Below are 17,269 nucleotides of genomic sequence, written 5' to 3'. Positions count from 1 at the left end.
GAACCAACCAAACTTACTTTTTTTATATAAACAACTCACCTCTATCTGGAAATGTGCCTTCCACTCTTATTATAAGTAAAATCTCTGCTGGAAAATTACAGAAATGTTTTTTCCTGTCTCTTCATTTGCTATGTATGACAGCATTTTGTCTGAAGCCAGTTTCTGCTGTTTGCCAATGGTTTTGTCCATAGCCTCTTCCCCAGGGGGTTTCACACAAGAGGGAAGACTCTTTCATAAAAAAATATATCACATTAGCAGGAAATTTTGGAGGAGGGTGTGATGATTAATATGTGAAATATCTGAATTTTGAGAAAACTAAAAATCCATTACAAACTCCATTATGTTTCTACAAAGCCCTTACAGGAGTATCTGGAAGAGGCAAATATTTCACTTTAAACACTGTGTTACCATTAAGAAAACTAACAAAACCCCCCCCCCAACCCAAATAAAATAACAAATTTAAATGTAAAACACCCCAAAACCACCACCAACCCAAAATCAAAAGTCTTCAGCACCTGAATTCATTCCACGTGCTCAGAGCCAGGTTCAGCAAATGATCCCACATGCCCAGAGTGTACCAACTTACCTGAGAAATGAAGGAATGCAGTAGTGGTTTGCAGAAGGTATCAAAAGCCTTGCAAAATTAAATCAAATTTTAGAAGGTAAGAGAAATCAAAGCCAATGAGAGGGAACTTTTGTGCATGTTATCACTGCTGCCAGAGGCACCTCGCTCTTTGGGGAACAATTAAGAGAATTCTTACTTGCAGCTTGCAATCCTTCTGCACATGCACAAGCCCACATGCTCTCAAGAACAACACCTAAACTATTCCTGGGAGACAAGATCCCTCTGCATAGTTCCCTACAGCCTACATTACACACTTCCACAAAACGATGCCTAGGCTGAAGGAATGAGTAAAGACAACTGACCTGCCAAGTTTTACTGCCTTTTTAAGGGAACATATTGTTTTAGTTCTCATTAAATGCTCCAGATTAGACTCTCATAGCCTTAGTCCACTCCTTTTAAGTCAAAATCAAGATGTTGAATACAATAAATAGGTAAATGCGGCTCCTCAAACCTGCCAAATAATTTTAATTTAAAATGCAGGAGATTGCCCTGCAGCTTTCAGTTTTGACTTGGTCTAGATGTGAAAAATCACAGCAGTTGCCAGCCACATTTTAAAATAAATTGCTTTTTCACACACAAGAGTTTTTACCGTAGTCAGCATACGCTTTGTAGTAGGACTTTTAATTTTTAAAGCCACGCCGGGCAGAAATTGCTACACTTTCAAATATTTCCAGCAACAACCTGAAAGTGAAACTGGTTTCACGAGTTTACTGTTCCTTACAAAGAGAACAAAGTAGCAATACCAGAAGTCATAAAAATTGCACGGGGAGGGGGGAAGTGGCCGTAAAGAACCCAAAACTTTTGAGTGCTGTTATTAAAGAAAACTCCCCAGCGCTTAACATGAGCACGCTGGACAACTGAACTTTAAAGGCTGGAACTACAGGAGGAAGTTGCTGAAACCCGGCACTGCAGCGGAGCAGGGGGAGAAGCGGATCCGAGCGCGCCCTGGAGAAGCTGAAACTTTTTTCCGAGGCAGGAGAAAGGAGGGGAAAGGACAAAACCCGCCCCTGCACAGCCGGGCCGCAACAAAGGGGTCCCGCCGTGCCGCCCCCACGTGCCTCGGCCAGATTCCCCCGCCGCTCCCCGGGACCCTCCGCGAGCAGCAGCGCCCCAGGCAGCGCCGGCCCGGCCCCCGGAGCCCCCGCCCCGGGCGGGCACAGACCCCCGCACCCCGCGGGGCCGCCCCCGCAACGCCCGGGGGTGTCCCCGGCTCCCTCCCACGCGCTGCGGGGCCGCCTCCCCCCGCACGGGCACCGGGGGTCGCTCCGCTCCCGGCCCCGGCTGAGCCCGCGCCGCTCCCCACCTCAGGCGCTGGGGGTCTCGCGGGGCCGCCGCGGCCGCGCCTCCCGCGGGCTCCGGTACTCACCAGCTCCTTTGTGTTTTCCATCAGGCCCTCATGGGCAGGAGCCGCCCGCTGCCTCTGCGCGCTCGCCCCGGGGGCTCAGGCGCTGCGGGTGCCCGCGGTCGGGGCCGGACCCGGCGGGGCGGGGGCGGCCCGGGCGGTTCAGCCGCTCCGAGCGCCGGAGACCGACCGGGACCGACCGCGGCCGCCGGGACATCAACAACACGAGCGCGCGGCTGCGCAGGCGCGGACACGCCCCCGCCGGGACCAGGCTGCGCGGGGCGGCCCCACCGCCATGTCCCCCCACGCCGGGCGAAAACACTCGTTACCGGGGGGGAGCGCCCCGCGCCAAGGCGGGGACTGCGGGGATAAGAACAGCCATGTCCGCCAGCGAGTGCCGGTGCGCGCGGGATGTCCCGGTGAGGGGCCGATGAGCAGCCGGTGAGAGACGCGTGTTTCCTCACGGGGGCGTCCCCCCCCGCGGGCTCGCAATGGAGCGGCCCAGACGTGGCCGCGTCACGTGGAACTCCGGGTGGGCGGGGGGGGTGGGGGCAAAGGGAGGCAAAGAAAGAAGTCACGTGACCGCGCCTCGCCGCCGGGGGCGGGGCTTGGTCACAGGGGGCGGGGGCGGGTTGGAGGCGCGAGCCTATCGCGGGCGGGGGCGGGGCCAGGCGGGGGCACGTGACCGGGCGCACGTGTTCCGGTTCCGGGGCTGCTGCGGGCAAAGCGCCCAGGATGAAGGCGGCGAAGAAAGCGGCGAAGAAAGCGGCGAAATTGCCCAAGGCGGCCAAAATGACGAAAGCTAAGCGCAGGGTGAAGCGGCGCCCGGCTGTGGCGGATCAGGCAGCGGCCGAGGCGGCGCGGCGCGCCCGCCACCTGAAGGCGCTGAGCTGCGTGTCGGGCGCCGAGCGGGAGCTGGAGGAGCTGGTGTTCGGTGACAGCCTCAACGTGGAGGAGGACGAGCTGCTGCGGCGCCTGGCCGGGCCCCGGCGGGTACGGCACATCATCCTCCGGGCCTGCCCCAGCCAGCAGCGGGCGGGGCTCGGTGCTCGCTCCGGGCCGTGTCCCCGCTCACACGGCCCGCTCGGTTGCTTTCAGGTTACCGCTGCGGAGGGTAAAGGCCTCCAGGAAGAGTCCAGCGATTCGGAGGTGGAAAATGAAGCGAAAGGTGACTTACTGCCCAAAAAGCCAGCCTGGGTGGATGAGGATGATGAAGCCGAGGAAAAGTAAGTTCAGACTGGGTGGTGGGAATGACGTCTTACGCCTGGGAGTGACTGAAGTGGCCTTGGTTTGAACGATCTTTGTGTTCTGTGTGTTCTTCCCCTCTAGTGTTGATATGACCCATAAGTACAGGAAAGATTTCATGAAAAGTGATGCCGAGACAACGCTTACTAAGAAAAAACTAAAGAAAAGACTTGAGGAACAGTGAGTTTCATTAATGTTTTTGTGGCTGACTTTACTGAGGTGAGATCATTGACCTCCTGGTGGGTGCCAGGAGGATGGTGTCACACTCTTTTCAGTGGTGCCCAGCACAGGATGAGGGGCTATGACCATAAACTAAAGCACAAAATATTTCTTTCCATGGAGGGGGACACAGCACTGGAACAGCTGCCCAGGGAGGTTGTGGAATCTCTCTCTGGAGACATTCCAAACACACCTGGATATGTTCCTGTGTCACCTGCTCCAGATGACCCTGCTTTGTGGTGGGGGGGTTGGCCTGGGTGATCTCCAGAGGGTTGATCTCCCTTCCAACCCAACAATTTTGTGAGCTAAAATAACATTTATGTGATATTCAAAGTCACTTTCGTCTAGCCACTGTGCTCATGTGGCCTCTTTAAAGCCAGTGCTTCCTGCAGTATTTGCAGTGTTTTTAAATGAAATGTGCATTAGCATTGTCTAGACTAGTTTGTTTAATACCTGTATTAGTCAAAGTGCACAAACTAATTTGTCTTCTAGGGAGTTATACAAGCAACAGTGAAATCTTAAATTTTTTTTTAAATTAAAAGCTTGCATTGTGTTCTAAGTGCAAGTAATCCTGCAAAATTCTGACTGCTTCTTCTAAGTACTTAACTCATAGAAGGAAATTACTGTCTCACAACAGTTACGTGTTTTTTCTCTTTCCCCCTTTTTCTTGCAAGGTTTCAGCAAGCCATGGGAGGAGTTCCTGCCTGGGCTGATCTAGAAAACAGGAAGAAATCCAAAAGGACCTCGAGTGATAGTAAATATGTCCAATACTATTCTGATAAGTGTTTCTGTGATTCCTTGTTCAGCTTGCTAGAAAAGAATTACTTTTGATGTCTTCTCAGTTTCAGTAGTGTGACAATATGCTGGATAAGTCAGCTTTACTCCTTCAGTGTGCTTTAATTTAATTTGTTTCAGTGAGGAATGTGTTGATTTTGCTGTGGATGTTTGTGCAATTAGCTGTTTCCATGTGCTTTGGTTTAATGAGGTGACAGTGATGAAGATGATGATCTGCTATGCAGGACTGGCAATTACATCACGAGCTCGGAGTCTCTGCCAAGAGGGATTTTAAAGGTAAAAACCTTATTTTTCCACTTCAGTTGGACTTAGGTGCACACTTTGGTTGTGTATAAAATTAGTGATTCTGTGCATTTGTTTCTGCAAGTAGAAGCTCTAGAGGATGTAAAAATTGAATAGTTCATGTGAAAGCATGAAACAATAAACTGAGGTGGATTGTTTGACGTAAGAATTTTCTGCACTCTAAACAGCATCTTGTAATAGGATTTTAAGTTCTGCAGAGAAGGATGGAATTCTCCCACAACTTTGAAGCTGCTGAAATGGTCTTTAAGAAGACAGCCTTAAATGAGTATTTCTCACACTATCTCCTACATCTATCTCAGATGAGTCAGAATGCAGCTGGTTTTACACTCAGTTTTAAAGCCAGTAGAAAGGCTGGTGAGTTCAGCCTGTGTTTGCATTGGGGCAGCTCCCTGAACTGGCTGTGTGTGCCCTGCTCACCTCATGCTGCACAAAAGTTCACCACCAGGCTTGAGGTCTTGTAGCACAAAGAGTAATTGGTTTTTTTATTCAGCACAAGTGATTGTTGGGATTGTTTTAACTGTCTGATCTGTGTTGTAGATGAGCACCTGCCTTCCTGCAAACCAGGAACGTTTTGCCAATGGAAAACTGGTGACAGTGCAGTTTCATCCTTCAGCTCAAGTGGTGATGACAGCTGGGCATGATCGCTCTGTGTCCCTCTTCCAGGTGAAGAACATCAGTCTGTACTCTGCAGATGTTACACAGAACCTTTTTTTTGAGTGTACATGAAATAGCCTGGAGTGGTAGACCTTGTTTTTTCTCTTCCTCTGCACACTGGGTGTAATGTCTGTGGTTACAATTGAAATTCCTCGGTTAAAGGCATCTCGGAAGGAATTTCTATCTGTGACTTCACACCAAGCACATGCAGAGTACTGGCAAACATAGTTGTACCAGAGTTTTTAGCTGAAGATTTGTGTTTAAAAATGTTTGGTTTGAAGGTTTGCAGTGATGAGGACTAAGGAGGATTTTGTTCCTAAGTTGTTTGGAGAGCCTGTAGTGGGGCGAGCTGGCCACTTTGCTTTAAGACTGTAAAATTGCTGTGCTGCAGCAGGCAGGTGCTCATCCTGAGACACTGCCCTGCTCCTCTGAAAATTAAAGATCCTAATGTTATTTAGGAACTTTTAGCATGGCCCAGTATCAGTGAAATGATCAGACACAAGTGGAACGTGACATTCCCACAGGGCTGCAAGAAAACCCAAATCAAAGCAGATGTTTCTGTTCAGAAAAAGCACAACAGAAGTGATGATTTGAACAAAGCATGGGCAAGATGAGGAAGGGCACAAGGTGTGAGGTGTATCAGAAAGGCAGGGAGTGCCTCTTACATGAGGTGAGGAGCTAAGAACCACGTCATTTGTAGGAGATAGGAAGAGTTCACTGCTTCACAGTGGTCTTACTACTTAAGTCTCATCTGGGTAGTTGATATGATTTTTCTCTGTAAAAGTATTTGATATATTCCTCAATATGACAACCTGGTTTGTTATTTTCTTTTTTGAAGGTGGACGGTATAAGGAACCCAAAAATACAGAGCATCTATTTAGAGAGTTTTCCAATTTATAAGGCTCGTTTCAGTATGGATGGAGAACAAGTTATAGCCACTGGCACTCACCACAGTATGTTCTTTGTGTATGACATGATGGCTGGGAGTATCATCCCTATCCCAAAAGTACGAGGTATGTTTTGCAGCTCTGAGTGTCCGGGCACAGTTCAAGCTGTCCCAAATAAAGATGGCACATGAATTTGCTTTAAAAGGAAGTGCAGTGAGTTGGAGGTTGTATTTTTAACCTGTCTTCAAAGAATAAAGTACCTTGAGGGTTAATTTTTCTGGGATATTAATTGTCACACAGGAGGAAGGTTGAGTTCAGCTTCACTGTGACAGCATATTGCAGAAATGAAAAGCTGGAGTCAGGTCTTAGTCATCCTACCTCTAAATGTTGAGGTCAAAGAATAAATTACACCAATTTCAAGTTTCAAATCTCTTTTTAAAGGTGTGGAGGAAAAATTTCTCAGAAACTTCGAGCTCTCTCCAGATGGATCATTTATGCTGCTAATTGGAACCTCAGGTTACCTTCACTTGCTGTCCATGAAGGTACTTTCTCTGCGTGGTTCATGTAGCTTCATTTTCCTTGGCACCTTTTCCCTTTTGAATCTGCTTTTGTCTCATCTGCAAGGCAATCTAACTTTCAGCTGAAGCCAAGGTATGACACATACTGTGACAGCCCTCAAAAATGTGCTGCTGAATCAACCCACTGCAGCTTTAGGGAATTATTTTGGGCTCTCTGAGACTTTGTTCTGCAGCTCCGTGGGGCTGGTGGAGCTCAGGGCAGTTCCGTGGGGTTTTCAGCTGTAAGATGTCATATGTCAGTGTTGTATTTCAGCTGCTTGCATGAGCACTGTGCTGGCAAAAGGAATGGAAACAGCATGGGAACAGGCACCTGGGGATAGAATATAGGACTGCTTTTTTGGGAGTCATGCTAGTGCATGCTGTTGTACCCTGTTCATGAATCATGCCAAATACTGATTCATAATGCATAGAGCAATCTTTCAGCTGAATTTTAAAATGCCATATGATGGCAGCTGGATTTGTTTTAAACTTTCACAGGGAAAAATACTTTTAAAGGAGAAAGTTCAGTTCTATTGTGTAACTCAGGCCCTTCAGTGAGGGAGCAAACAAGTGTTTGTTGATCCAGCTGTAGTCGGACTCAGGAGCTTGTGCTCTGCTCTGCAGGCACTGAAAATGTTGGTGCTGTTCTCTGAATGTCAGCTAACTCAAGATTTTTGTGGGACAGGAAACAACTTTAATATAGATTTTTGGTAGAATCTCTGTCACCATTGTTCTCCATCCTACAGACAAAAGAACTGATCAGCACTATGAAGGTGAATGGAAGGTGCACTGCCTCTGCTTTCACCCCAGACAGCAGTAAAATATACAGCTATTCAAGTGAGTATTCCAACAGCTCCAATCATAATTCCATTTAATTGCATGAGTTCTTAGAAGTCACTTACTGTTTTAGAAAAATAATTTTAAAAATTATGCCAGTATCTCACCTAAAAACACAACTAAGTGATCAATCGTTAAAGAATGGAGTTAACTATTTTAGTATGCCTTTAATTGTTGGGGTTTTTTAAAAATATCCTATATTTGATAGTTGTAAATGAGCTTCTAGTTGTCATCTAATTAAATTTATTTTAGCAAAATAGACCAACGAAGTGATGTGTATATGTGGTTTCTCTAATATCCTTCATTCTGTAATCAGAGGAAGGTGAAGTTTTCATTTGGGATGTGAGAAGCAGAAAGTGTCTACACAAATTTGAAGATGAAGGTTCTTTGGAAGGAAAGTGCATTGCTGTTTCAAAAAATAACCAGTATGTGGCATGTGGGTAAGTGACTGACAGCTTTGACAGTTTCTCGTGCTCTCATTTTGAAGCTCTTCAGTAAACTCATGGGTGTCTGGTGAGAGTGTAGGAACATGGTTTGGTTCTAATAAGCTTAGAATAGACATAAATAGATGAATATTCCCTATTTTATGATAATAATTTACTTTTTTTTCTGTGTAAATATAAAATACCATAGTACACTTAAAACAATAGGAGTGATACTGGTGTTAGTATTGCCATGTATGGGTCCAGCAGTTAATTTTGAAATCACACTGACAGAAATTACAAATACTGTAATAGGAATGTTGATTCAGGGTCTTCTCCATTTTCTAATTCTCTTCCCTGTACTCTGAATTTGTTTCCTGAAAGGCAACATGTTAGCCTTTCAGAAGGGCTTCAACTCAAAGCCACAGGCTGAAACTGTTTCTCCAAATACATTTATTGAGATGCAGTTTCAGCCAGTGTCTGGATTCTTTTAAATGAGAACAGCAAATAAACACAGGAGTATTTTCCTAACTCACTGCAGAAGAGGATTTTTAAATGAACTTATGCTACAGTTATAAAAAACCCCCCACAGTAAAAAACTTGAAGTTATTTCAGAACATTTTGATACCAAACTCTCCTTGCTTTGAATTCACGTGGTAGGAGATGGGCTCATCAGAGTTGAGTCTCTTAATATACAAGTAAAAAGAAAACCCAAATCAGCAAAAACCTAAACCCCTCCAATAAATACTGTTATAAATTCCAAAGGAAAATCAAGCTCCAAACAAAATATTACTACAAACTCCATTAACTAATTGGAAATTACATTTCCTGGTGAGTGGTGGCTATAGATAACAAGGCAATATGTACTGAAATGTCGCTTTTTGGAATAATCTTTGTTCATTTTTATTCTTTAGTTCATCTTCTGGAGTTGTAAATTTATACACTACTGATACTTGCCTCAAAGAAAACCGTCCTAAACCAGTTAAAGCCATAATGAACCTTGTTACTTCTGCCACCTGTGTGACCTTCAATCCCACCACTGAGATTTTGGCAGTGGCTTCCCGTGACACTGATGAGGCTGTCAAATTGGTAGGTTCAGCTTCTTTATTGCAATATTTCTTTTATATCTTGATAAAAATACTGGTGACATAATAAAACTGATAAGAAGCAGATACAGATACTGTATAATGTGCTGGACCAACCAGATCTGGACATGGCCAAGACACTCTGCATTTACAAGAATATAATTGTATTTTCTTTAGTAAAGTTGCTCTGAAAATAACATTTTGTAGTTTAGTTTACCTTTTTACCTTTTTAAAGTGCCTTCTAAAATGTCTGGAAGTGTTCAAGGCCAGGTTGGACAGGGCTTGGAGCAGCCTGGTCTAGTGGAAGGTGTCCCTGACCATGGCAGGGGGTTGGAACTGGATGAAAACTTTAAGGTTCCTTCTAACCCAACCAGTCTGTGGTTCTATTTCAGTGCTGTAAATATCACTCAGCAACAAATGCGAGTTTTCAGCAGCTGGTAACTGTAACCATCTTACTAGGGTTGTTTTTTTTTTGCCAGCCTTATCAGAATTCTTGCCAACAGTGGAACTGTTGAATTATTCTGAGGATTTGTAGGCCTGAGAATTGCAATAATTGGTTCCATGGTGTGTTCCCTGCTCCTTTTCTCCAGTAGAATTCCAGCAGAATTCTATATATGGAGTCATGTAGGGTAGGAATATAACTGAACATTTGAACTTAACATTGACCTTCAATTATAGATTTGTAATTTAATTTCATTTTTAGTGTTTTTTTTTTCTAATTTTAAATTCTCACCTATTTCTCAATAGGTGCACCTTCCTTCATACACTGTATTCTCAAACTTCCCAGTGTTCAGGAGAAAACAGATTTATCTTACTCAATCTATGGACTTCTCTCCCAGAAGTGGATATTTCTCTGTAGCAAATAACAAAGGCAAAGCTTTGTTATTTAGGTACGTACTAAATTAGGTCCATTAATCCCAGATAACATCTGTGTTCTGTAAGATGGGGCAGATGACTGTAAGTGATAAGGTTTAATTTCCTGATCTGAATTTCACCTGATGAGTTATTGGAGTGTGGAGTTGGCTTTCCCTGCTGGAGAACAACCCTTGTTTATTGTCTGATTATGAAATACACCCTGTTTCCATACTTTTTTATTTTCCTCCCCTGCTGGTGTGGTCAGGGGTGAGGAGTAGTGCTAATCTAAGCAGGAATATTTATTTTATTTCAACTCATAACTTCATGATGCTTGAAAAACTGCTTATTTTTAAGATGAGATTTTAATGATTTACCAAGACTGACAGGGAAAATTTCTAGAAATATTCCTAAATGTGAATAAATCTTGTGATTTGTCCTTTATGTGAACTTGAACTGCATACTATAATGGCACTTAAGTAATTCTAGCAGGTGGATGTTTGCTATCTTTGTTTCAAAGCTCCATGTTTCAGATTAGCTAAGGATACTCAGTGACACTGCTGAAGAGCTGTTGTTTTTTTGTGTTGCCCCCTCAACAGGTTACTGAGAAGTTTTAAATCTCTCAATTTCTTTTTTCTTTAGGCTGAAACATTATTCATCCTTCTAAAAGAAGATACAGGGAAAATGAACCAGTAACTGAGGTGAAAATAGCACTAGAGCTGTTCACAATATTGGCTTGAGGAGCCTCAAAATTTTCATTTTGCTGCCTCCACTTCTTTACAGATGGCAGGAAGAATTTCTTAGCCCTGTGTGATCTGTCCTGCCTGGGTCACTTGTGGGCTGGAATAGGACTGGCCTTGTCATTCTCAGCTTTTCTGATAATGCAGCAAGTTGATAGTTCAACTAAAAACTGCTGTCAGCATGACTGAGCTGATTATATTTAAATCAAACTCAGCAATGTTGATAAGCAGCTGCAGGCTGGCAGGTCCTTGGCTTGATCCTGTTCTGGTGTCTTGTGAGCCTCCACAAGTCTGCATCATTTCAAATTACCATTACATGAATTACTGAAGTTTGAAGCATAGTTTGTGTGTAGATAGGATTTTATTGTGCACTTAAATGTCTTCTTGGGAAACTGGAAAAACCTGTAGCCTTGATAGTAATACAGTGGATTGACAAAAACTGTGTTAATGAGGGGAGGCTGAACTTGTTCAGACTGGAAGCAGCACTGACTGCTGCATGTTAAGCTTGCATAGAATTTTGTGATGGCTCAGTGTTTGGAAAATACTAACAAAATTCTCTCTACTGGTCTTTCCCCAGGTGTTGTAACCTGCAGATACAAGGATGCTGACAAAATCAAAACTTTTTTTTTTTTTTTTTTTTATATGGAAGTTACAAAATACTAATAGAACATATGTATTTTAAAATTTTGTTTGTTTTTTAAAATAAATATACCTGGTAAGTTTCCAGGCAACTTGTTTCAACTTATTCCAGTGCTTTGTGTAAGCTCACAAGTAAGATTTTATTGCTTGGCACTCAAGCTGGTGTCTTCCAGAAGTGCTTAAATGTCTTAATTATTATAAGCATAAGAAATATTCCAGTGCTGAAACAGAAATTTTGTGTAAACTGACCTGTGCTCCATGCATTTATTATAAGCAGGAGCTTTTCCATCAGCCTGGTTCACTTGAGGCTGGGTTGGAAACAGCATTTTGCTGCCTGGAGGAGCCCATTCCCCTGAGACCCTGTTGATGTTGGTGTTGCAGCTCAGCCCAACTTCCCAGCTGGAGCTTCAAGGTGCCCTAAAGCAAGAGGTGAAAAAACCTCATCCCTATTTATGCTTTCCTGCCTCCTGTGTCACGGAAACAACTGCATCTAACATGGGTTTAATTCTTAAGGAAGACCCCAGTCTTACCTTTCTGTGAAAGCAAAGAATCCTGAGTTTCACATGATTTTTAAATTAGTGGTGAAATTGCAATGCCATCAGGGTTCCCCAGCAGGGACTGGGGTACAGCAGCTGCTGCTTCATCTGCTGCCAAATCCTGCACCTCTTCTCTCTTCCTGATGTGGCCACCTTGTTCTGCTTAAATTCATGAAAAAAAAGGTTGATTAGGAACCTGCTACAGTAAAACCCTGCTTTGAGAATAAATTGTGAGTCATGTCTGACCCCTTCCCACAATGGAGCTTTTTGGGCAGTAACAGCACCAGTCAAGGTGCTCCAGTAACCAGCACTGAGGTCATTTCACTTTCAGTGAAAGTGGCATCCCAGAAAATGTACTCTGAGCATGAGAAAAATGTAATTCTATAACCATGTCAAAAATTTTGACTATAGGAGCATACTGATGAATTCTTGTCATGCTGTTTAAAAAGTAAACTATCATATGTTTAGATATAATAGGTCTTTGAAATGGTTTTGCCAGTGATTCATTGTAAAATGAGAATTTAAATTCACAAATCTTGGAAAAAGCAGGGTATGCTCTGGAGGTGTTAAACTGAGCACAATCTTTAATCTAAACCTAAACTAAAGACCCTAGGACAGAAGAGTAAAATTAAATCATAAGCACACTGTATTAAGATGCTTGCTGTAGGTTTCTTCTGTTATAAACAAATCTGGCTAAAATGTATTTGGGACTGAGTCCTGAATTTCAGAAATCCAGGTGCTGGAAGTGGTTTCTGACTTCACTAGAGGGCAGCTCAGCATCACTTACAGAACATTTGGCTGTTGGATGGTATTGACCAGATTGTCCTGAGACAGCTCTGCTGATGGGAGATGGTTTGCTTGTGGTTACCAAGTAATTCTCTTTCCTTATCTCTGTATTTCATCATTAAGTAAAATTAAGTAGTGTGATTTCACCCATAAAATTATTTAATAATTTCAAATGAAAGATTTCTAAAAACGTAAATTTTGCCTGTTACCAAATCTCACTGAAGTGGATGTGAAGGGTTTTAATGCTATTTAATCTACATGTCCTGAGACTGTTCCACTCTGCAGAGTATGTGCTTCTCCAGTTTACCCATTTGAAAACAAAATGCCCAAATCCAGTGATTCAAAGCTATACAGCAAGTCACTGGCAGGTCTGGGGTTAGAATTTGGGAATTACTGGGTCCTGGACTTGTTTGCCTAAACACAACGAATTTCTGCTGGTTTTCCTTGCTCATCTTGCTGACCTGTTTGTAAGAGGTCCAGATTGGATGGAGCAGGGGAGTAAATGGAAAAGGTGTCATAAAACTGAGGTTCTGTTTACTTTTGTATCACTGGAAATAGCTTCAAATAGTGGCAGAAAGAAAGAAAAAGTGAAACATTTTTTGCAAAATATGTGATGCAAGTTGCAAATTTTAGGCTGCTGGGTTACTGCACTGCAGGAAAGTTTAAGCTTTGAACTAAATAACTTAATTCTTGCTGCTGCATTTTTGTCTTCTGGAAAACACAGCTTATTGCCCTATCCAATATCAATCAGGGAAGACTTTTGCTCTGAGAAATAAAGGAGACCTCAAGGTACCAGTTGCATTCTGTAATAGGTTTTGAGCAATGACACTTTCATGTACTGAGCAAGTCTTAAAAGTTGGATGATAGGAAGGAGCTGAAACTGCTACTTGTGTGTCTGGGGATATTTATTTGGAAAGGGGTGAATTACTGTTAAGTATACACTTTGCAGTACTCTCATTCTGAAAAGATCAGCTCTTTGTCAGTTTGCCATGTGTTAAGAGTACTTAAGCTTCTGACCTATTTAAAACCTCTGTGTTTAATTCCTTTTTTACTAGCATGGCTTTTTTCCCCAGCCCTGCTAAGCTCAAGTTCTTTTAATGAATTATTTCTCTGCTTTTCCTCTCCTTCCATTCTCCTTGGCAAAATAAATTTTATTGATGTAGCCCATGAAATATTTATCTCGGCAGCCTTTCCCCTCCAGGCTGTGATCTTGTCTGATTTTGCAAGCTAAAGAGAATTAGGCTGGTTGGTGCTTAGAAAAGGAAACCTCCAAGAAAAAAAACCTATCTAAATGTTAGAGTAACACTGGGTATTTAGAAAATTATTGGGTTTGCAACTCTGTCTGTCTTGAATTTGCTATTTGACCCTGCACCTGTCCACGAGCTGTGTTTGTGGTGCAGGTTTAGCAAATTCTTGAAGGACTGAATGATTTTTTTTTCTCTCATGTCTCCTTCAATATCCAAGATTGCTGCTCTCAAAATTATTGGGGAAGTTGTGGTTCTGTAAATCTCTTCCATGTGGAACTGTTTCAACTGCTACATGATTTTTCCAACTGCTTGCTGATCAGACAGCAAATTAGGTTCTCTCTGTGGATATGCTGAACCTATCCATGGGCTGTGACAGTCATGGCACACCTTGGAAAGGAGTTAGTTTCCTGCCAAGAGCTGCTTCTCAAAGTATTGCAAGGCCTTTGGTGACCCTCTAAATTCCCTTTTGTGCTCTAAATTGTTATATCTACAGGGAGGATGCAGAATTCTTCTGGAGGGTGTCTGAAATCAGTCTGTCCAATCCCTCTGGGGGTCTCTCAGACGCCCAAACACCTGCACTGATTCTCCCACTGAATCCTGCTGGGTTTGTTCTGCATTTCCTTTGGACAAACAGCAGCAGCACTTATTGACACACTGTTGTGGTTTTTTTGGATTTCTTCTGTTGAAACTATGGAACAAAAATTGTTTTTTTCTGGAACAAAGCATCTCTTGGGTACTTGGACATTTTTGTCCCCTGTTGTGTCACAGTGAGATGGCAATACCTATTCTGGAGCACTAACAGAGGCAGCTGCTCCCGTGTATTTTCTTCCTGTTATTAAAACCATGCAAGTTATACATCTGATTAAATTGCTTTGAGACCCCTTAATCTGAATGAAATCTTATAAGCTGATCAGGCACTTGGAAGTGGCTGCAATATGGTTTTCATAACAGAGATTGAAAATGTGCCGAATTGAGATCCGAGTCTTCAGAGTGTTGTATTTTGCACATAAGATTTCCTGCCATGGGAGACCTCATTTTGTCTGTGCAGTATTGAATGTCTTCTTATGCCTAAACAGGTTGGAGGAAGAGTTGAAGCAGAGGGGAGGTGGGAAAGGTGATGCAGGAGCCTTGGCTTTAGTTCCTCTCCGTTGATCTCCTCCTGCCTTGCCAGAAGGTCAGGGGTCTGTATTTATAATGGATTTTTTTGGAATTCTATTGTATTTTCAGTCAGTTTTCACTGAATTGGGACTGACTTAAGATATTCAGCGCAGTGAGATGTTTTTTACAGATGTACACAGCTGGAGACTGGGGGGGAGTGGAACTTCAACTGAGGGTTTTTGTAGATTCATCCGTTTTATGAAGGCTGAGTTACTTGTCTGCAAATCCTGATGCAGTGTAGTGTATAAGGGTCTGTACTCCATGTTTAAACACAAGGGCTTTTTATTCCTTTATAATCTTTGTTTTAATGCATATTTCAAAGTTGTGGAAGAGATAAGGTGTTTTGAGTATTTACAATTCAAAAATAATTTTCAAAAACTTGTGTAGTCACTCAAAACTTGGAAACCTGCTGTTCATGAGATTGTTTCAGTTACTTGCTGAAAAACTATTATCCCTGCCTATACTGGGAGGAATTGCATTAAGAATTAATTAATTATGCCATGCTTTGGAGTTTTTTCCCCTGTAGCTTCTCTAATGAACACATTGCAGCAGCAAGAGCTTGTTCTGACTCTAACTGTACTCTGTGGCTGCATTTTCCTTCCTTGGAGAATGTTGTCCTTCATTTATACAAACGAGTTCCACATGACAGCAGTCACAGCCATGCCTGTGTGTGCTCCAGCAGGCTGGGATACCACACAAGCTACCTTTTTCTGCACACAGGGATTAAATTCTGGAGAAAGCCAGCTCAATTTGTAGAAGAAACAGTTTCTTCACAGATTGCAAGATATGAACTAGATTATAGAAATAAAAATTATGCCCCGTGTGCACAGATTCCTTGTGTGGCTTCTGCAGAATATTGAATTTGTGCTGCCAAGAGTAATTCATAATGAAATACAAGTATCTGTTACCCTGTGGGATGGTTCTTACCATGCTGTCCTGGCTGCATAATGCTTCAGTTCAACAAGGGAAGGCTAGAGGGAAGATTACTACACTGTGAGATGAAGTGATTGCAATTTGAAAATGAATGGGAAGGTCTTTGATAATAGGAAATTCAAGGTTACATTTAATTGAGGACAGCCAAGAAGTGGTCGGGTACGTGCCACAGCAAAATGACATGGGATCCATGAATATGAGACAAATTCCTGGGGGTTAATTTTGTATGAAACAGCCATTATTGCTCATAAAAATATTTATGTCTATATTAACACAAACTGGTCTTTCATCTGCATAAATTTGTCTAGTGGAGCCAGGCCCCCAAGCAGTTTGTAGCAACTACAGCAGAATTCATGGGCTGTCAGTTCTCAGCCCATGTTGTGCTGCAGAATTTCAGCTGTGTTCTACACCACACTGAGATGAAGCTATGGAATGAAGTGCTATGTGCCAATTAATGTTAATTACTGTAAAAGTTTGAGTATTATGGACAGATACTTGGCAAAAATTAAGCAAATCTCTAATAAAGTTTTCTATCTTGAAAAAAAAAATAGGAACATTGTTTGACAGAACCATGTTGCTTTTCTATCCCCAAATTTGTCTTGGCCTGTTGTAACTGGATGAAATGACTTATTCAAGCATAATTGTGGGAAAGAATAGAGGCTGTACTTGGGATCCCTCAAGTGTGCAGGTTTCACTTACAGAAAAAGCCAAGATTGAATGCTGTTTCCAGCTGAGTGGAAAAGTCTTCTTTTGTGACTCTTATTCCTGGTTTAAGTGATGTGTGACATCAGCCCTGGTAGCAAATGGCTTACTCTAAAGATACTGAGGAATTCAGCAATGCAGAGATTATAATGGGGTCAATCAAAAGTTTTAAATTTTACAGTTAAACTTCCCAAACAGACATATGTAACTTCGGGGTTAGTCTAAGCTCTTGGAGATTTGAAAACCTGTTTGAAATTCAGGACTATATATCAAACTATTGTAGGATGGGGATTATGTATTTTACTTTCTTCTAGCTTTTGAAAAAAATGCTGCAGCTTCACACTTCTCCCCTCAGAGGTTGTGAAGCTGAATCTGTGCTGCTCACATTCCTCAAGTTGTTTACATAAAAGTCAGGATAGGCACAGACAAAGAAAGGTGCAGGTAGCTGTGACTTGAAAAAAACCCAGTGTTTTGTTTAAAACTCATCCTTTTGTAATGTCCATTAATGCAATGGCCATTTGTATTTACTGCAGGTGCAATGTCCACTTGACTGTCTCAAGGTGAAGGCTGTACCTAACTCATGTCTGTGTCCTGGAGCCCAGCAGGGCAAAGTTAAAATGTTCCTGTGTTGTTGGATTGTTATCATCTGTACCTGCAGAGCCTTCAGTGTGGGGCTCCAGAAGGGCTTTGTCAAGGCAAGGATGT

The 17,269-nt window shown here is 42.8% G+C and overlaps 2 protein-coding genes across 7 annotated transcripts in view; one reads left to right on the top strand and one right to left on the bottom strand.

Moving 5' to 3' along the window:
- Positions 1 to 2,362, bottom strand: part of MBTD1 (mbt domain containing 1) — a 35,811-nt gene extending 33,449 nt beyond the window's left edge. For 2 of the 5 annotated variants that reach the window (XM_069032489.1, XM_069032491.1), the window contains exon 1: positions 1,992 to 2,362. In XM_069032489.1, coding sequence (XP_068888590.1) covers positions 1,992 to 2,012 — 21 coding nt within the window. In that variant the 5' untranslated portion in view covers positions 2,013 to 2,362. Of the gene's footprint in view, positions 1 to 39; positions 129 to 1,991 lie in introns of those variants that run through there. The other 3 variants (XM_069032490.1, XM_069032492.1, XM_069032493.1) reach the window with 2 other exon arrangements.
- Positions 2,363 to 2,667: 305 nt separating this feature from the next.
- UTP18 (UTP18 small subunit processome component) lies at positions 2,668 to 17,267 on the top strand. Of its 2 annotated transcripts, XR_011155716.1 has the most exons (15): positions 2,668 to 2,960; positions 3,066 to 3,193; positions 3,297 to 3,392; positions 4,106 to 4,185; positions 4,417 to 4,502; positions 5,067 to 5,192; positions 6,022 to 6,196; positions 6,512 to 6,612; positions 7,374 to 7,464; positions 7,781 to 7,904; positions 8,801 to 8,975; positions 9,719 to 9,861; positions 10,466 to 10,524; positions 11,141 to 11,278; positions 17,098 to 17,267. XR_011155716.1 is itself a non-coding variant. In XM_069032494.1 (14 exons), exons 1-13 carry the CDS (start codon positions 2,703 to 2,705, stop codon positions 10,488 to 10,490), a joined length of 1,608 nt encoding a protein of 535 aa, XP_068888595.1. In that variant the 5' UTR covers positions 2,668 to 2,702; the 3' UTR covers positions 10,491 to 10,524; positions 11,141 to 11,308. The 2 variants fall into 2 exon arrangements, 1 of the variants encoding a protein (XP_068888595.1); XM_069032494.1 differs by lacking the exon at positions 17,098 to 17,267 and having other exon boundaries at positions 11,141 to 11,308.
- The last annotated feature ends 2 nt before the right edge of the window (positions 17,268 to 17,269 follow it).

This window comes from Aphelocoma coerulescens, chromosome 18 (assembly GCF_041296385.1).
Source record: "Aphelocoma coerulescens isolate FSJ_1873_10779 chromosome 18, UR_Acoe_1.0, whole genome shotgun sequence".
NCBI classification, from domain to species: Eukaryota; Metazoa; Chordata; class Aves; order Passeriformes; family Corvidae; genus Aphelocoma; species Aphelocoma coerulescens.
Note: the sequence above shows the minus strand (reverse complement) of the source record. Positions and strands in the feature narration are given on the sequence as shown.

Coding starts and splice junctions, on each gene's coding strand:
- UTP18 (XM_069032494.1), top strand. CDS start 2,703: ATGAAGGCGGCGAAGAAAGCGGCGAAGAAAGCGGCGAAATTGCCCAAG. Junction 7,905..8,800: donor AACCAGTATGTGGCATGTGG/GTAAGTGACTGA, acceptor TTTATTCTTTAG/TTCATCTTCTGGAGTTGTAA. Junction 8,976..9,718: donor CTGATGAGGCTGTCAAATTG/GTAGGTTCAGCT, acceptor ATTTCTCAATAG/GTGCACCTTCCTTCATACAC.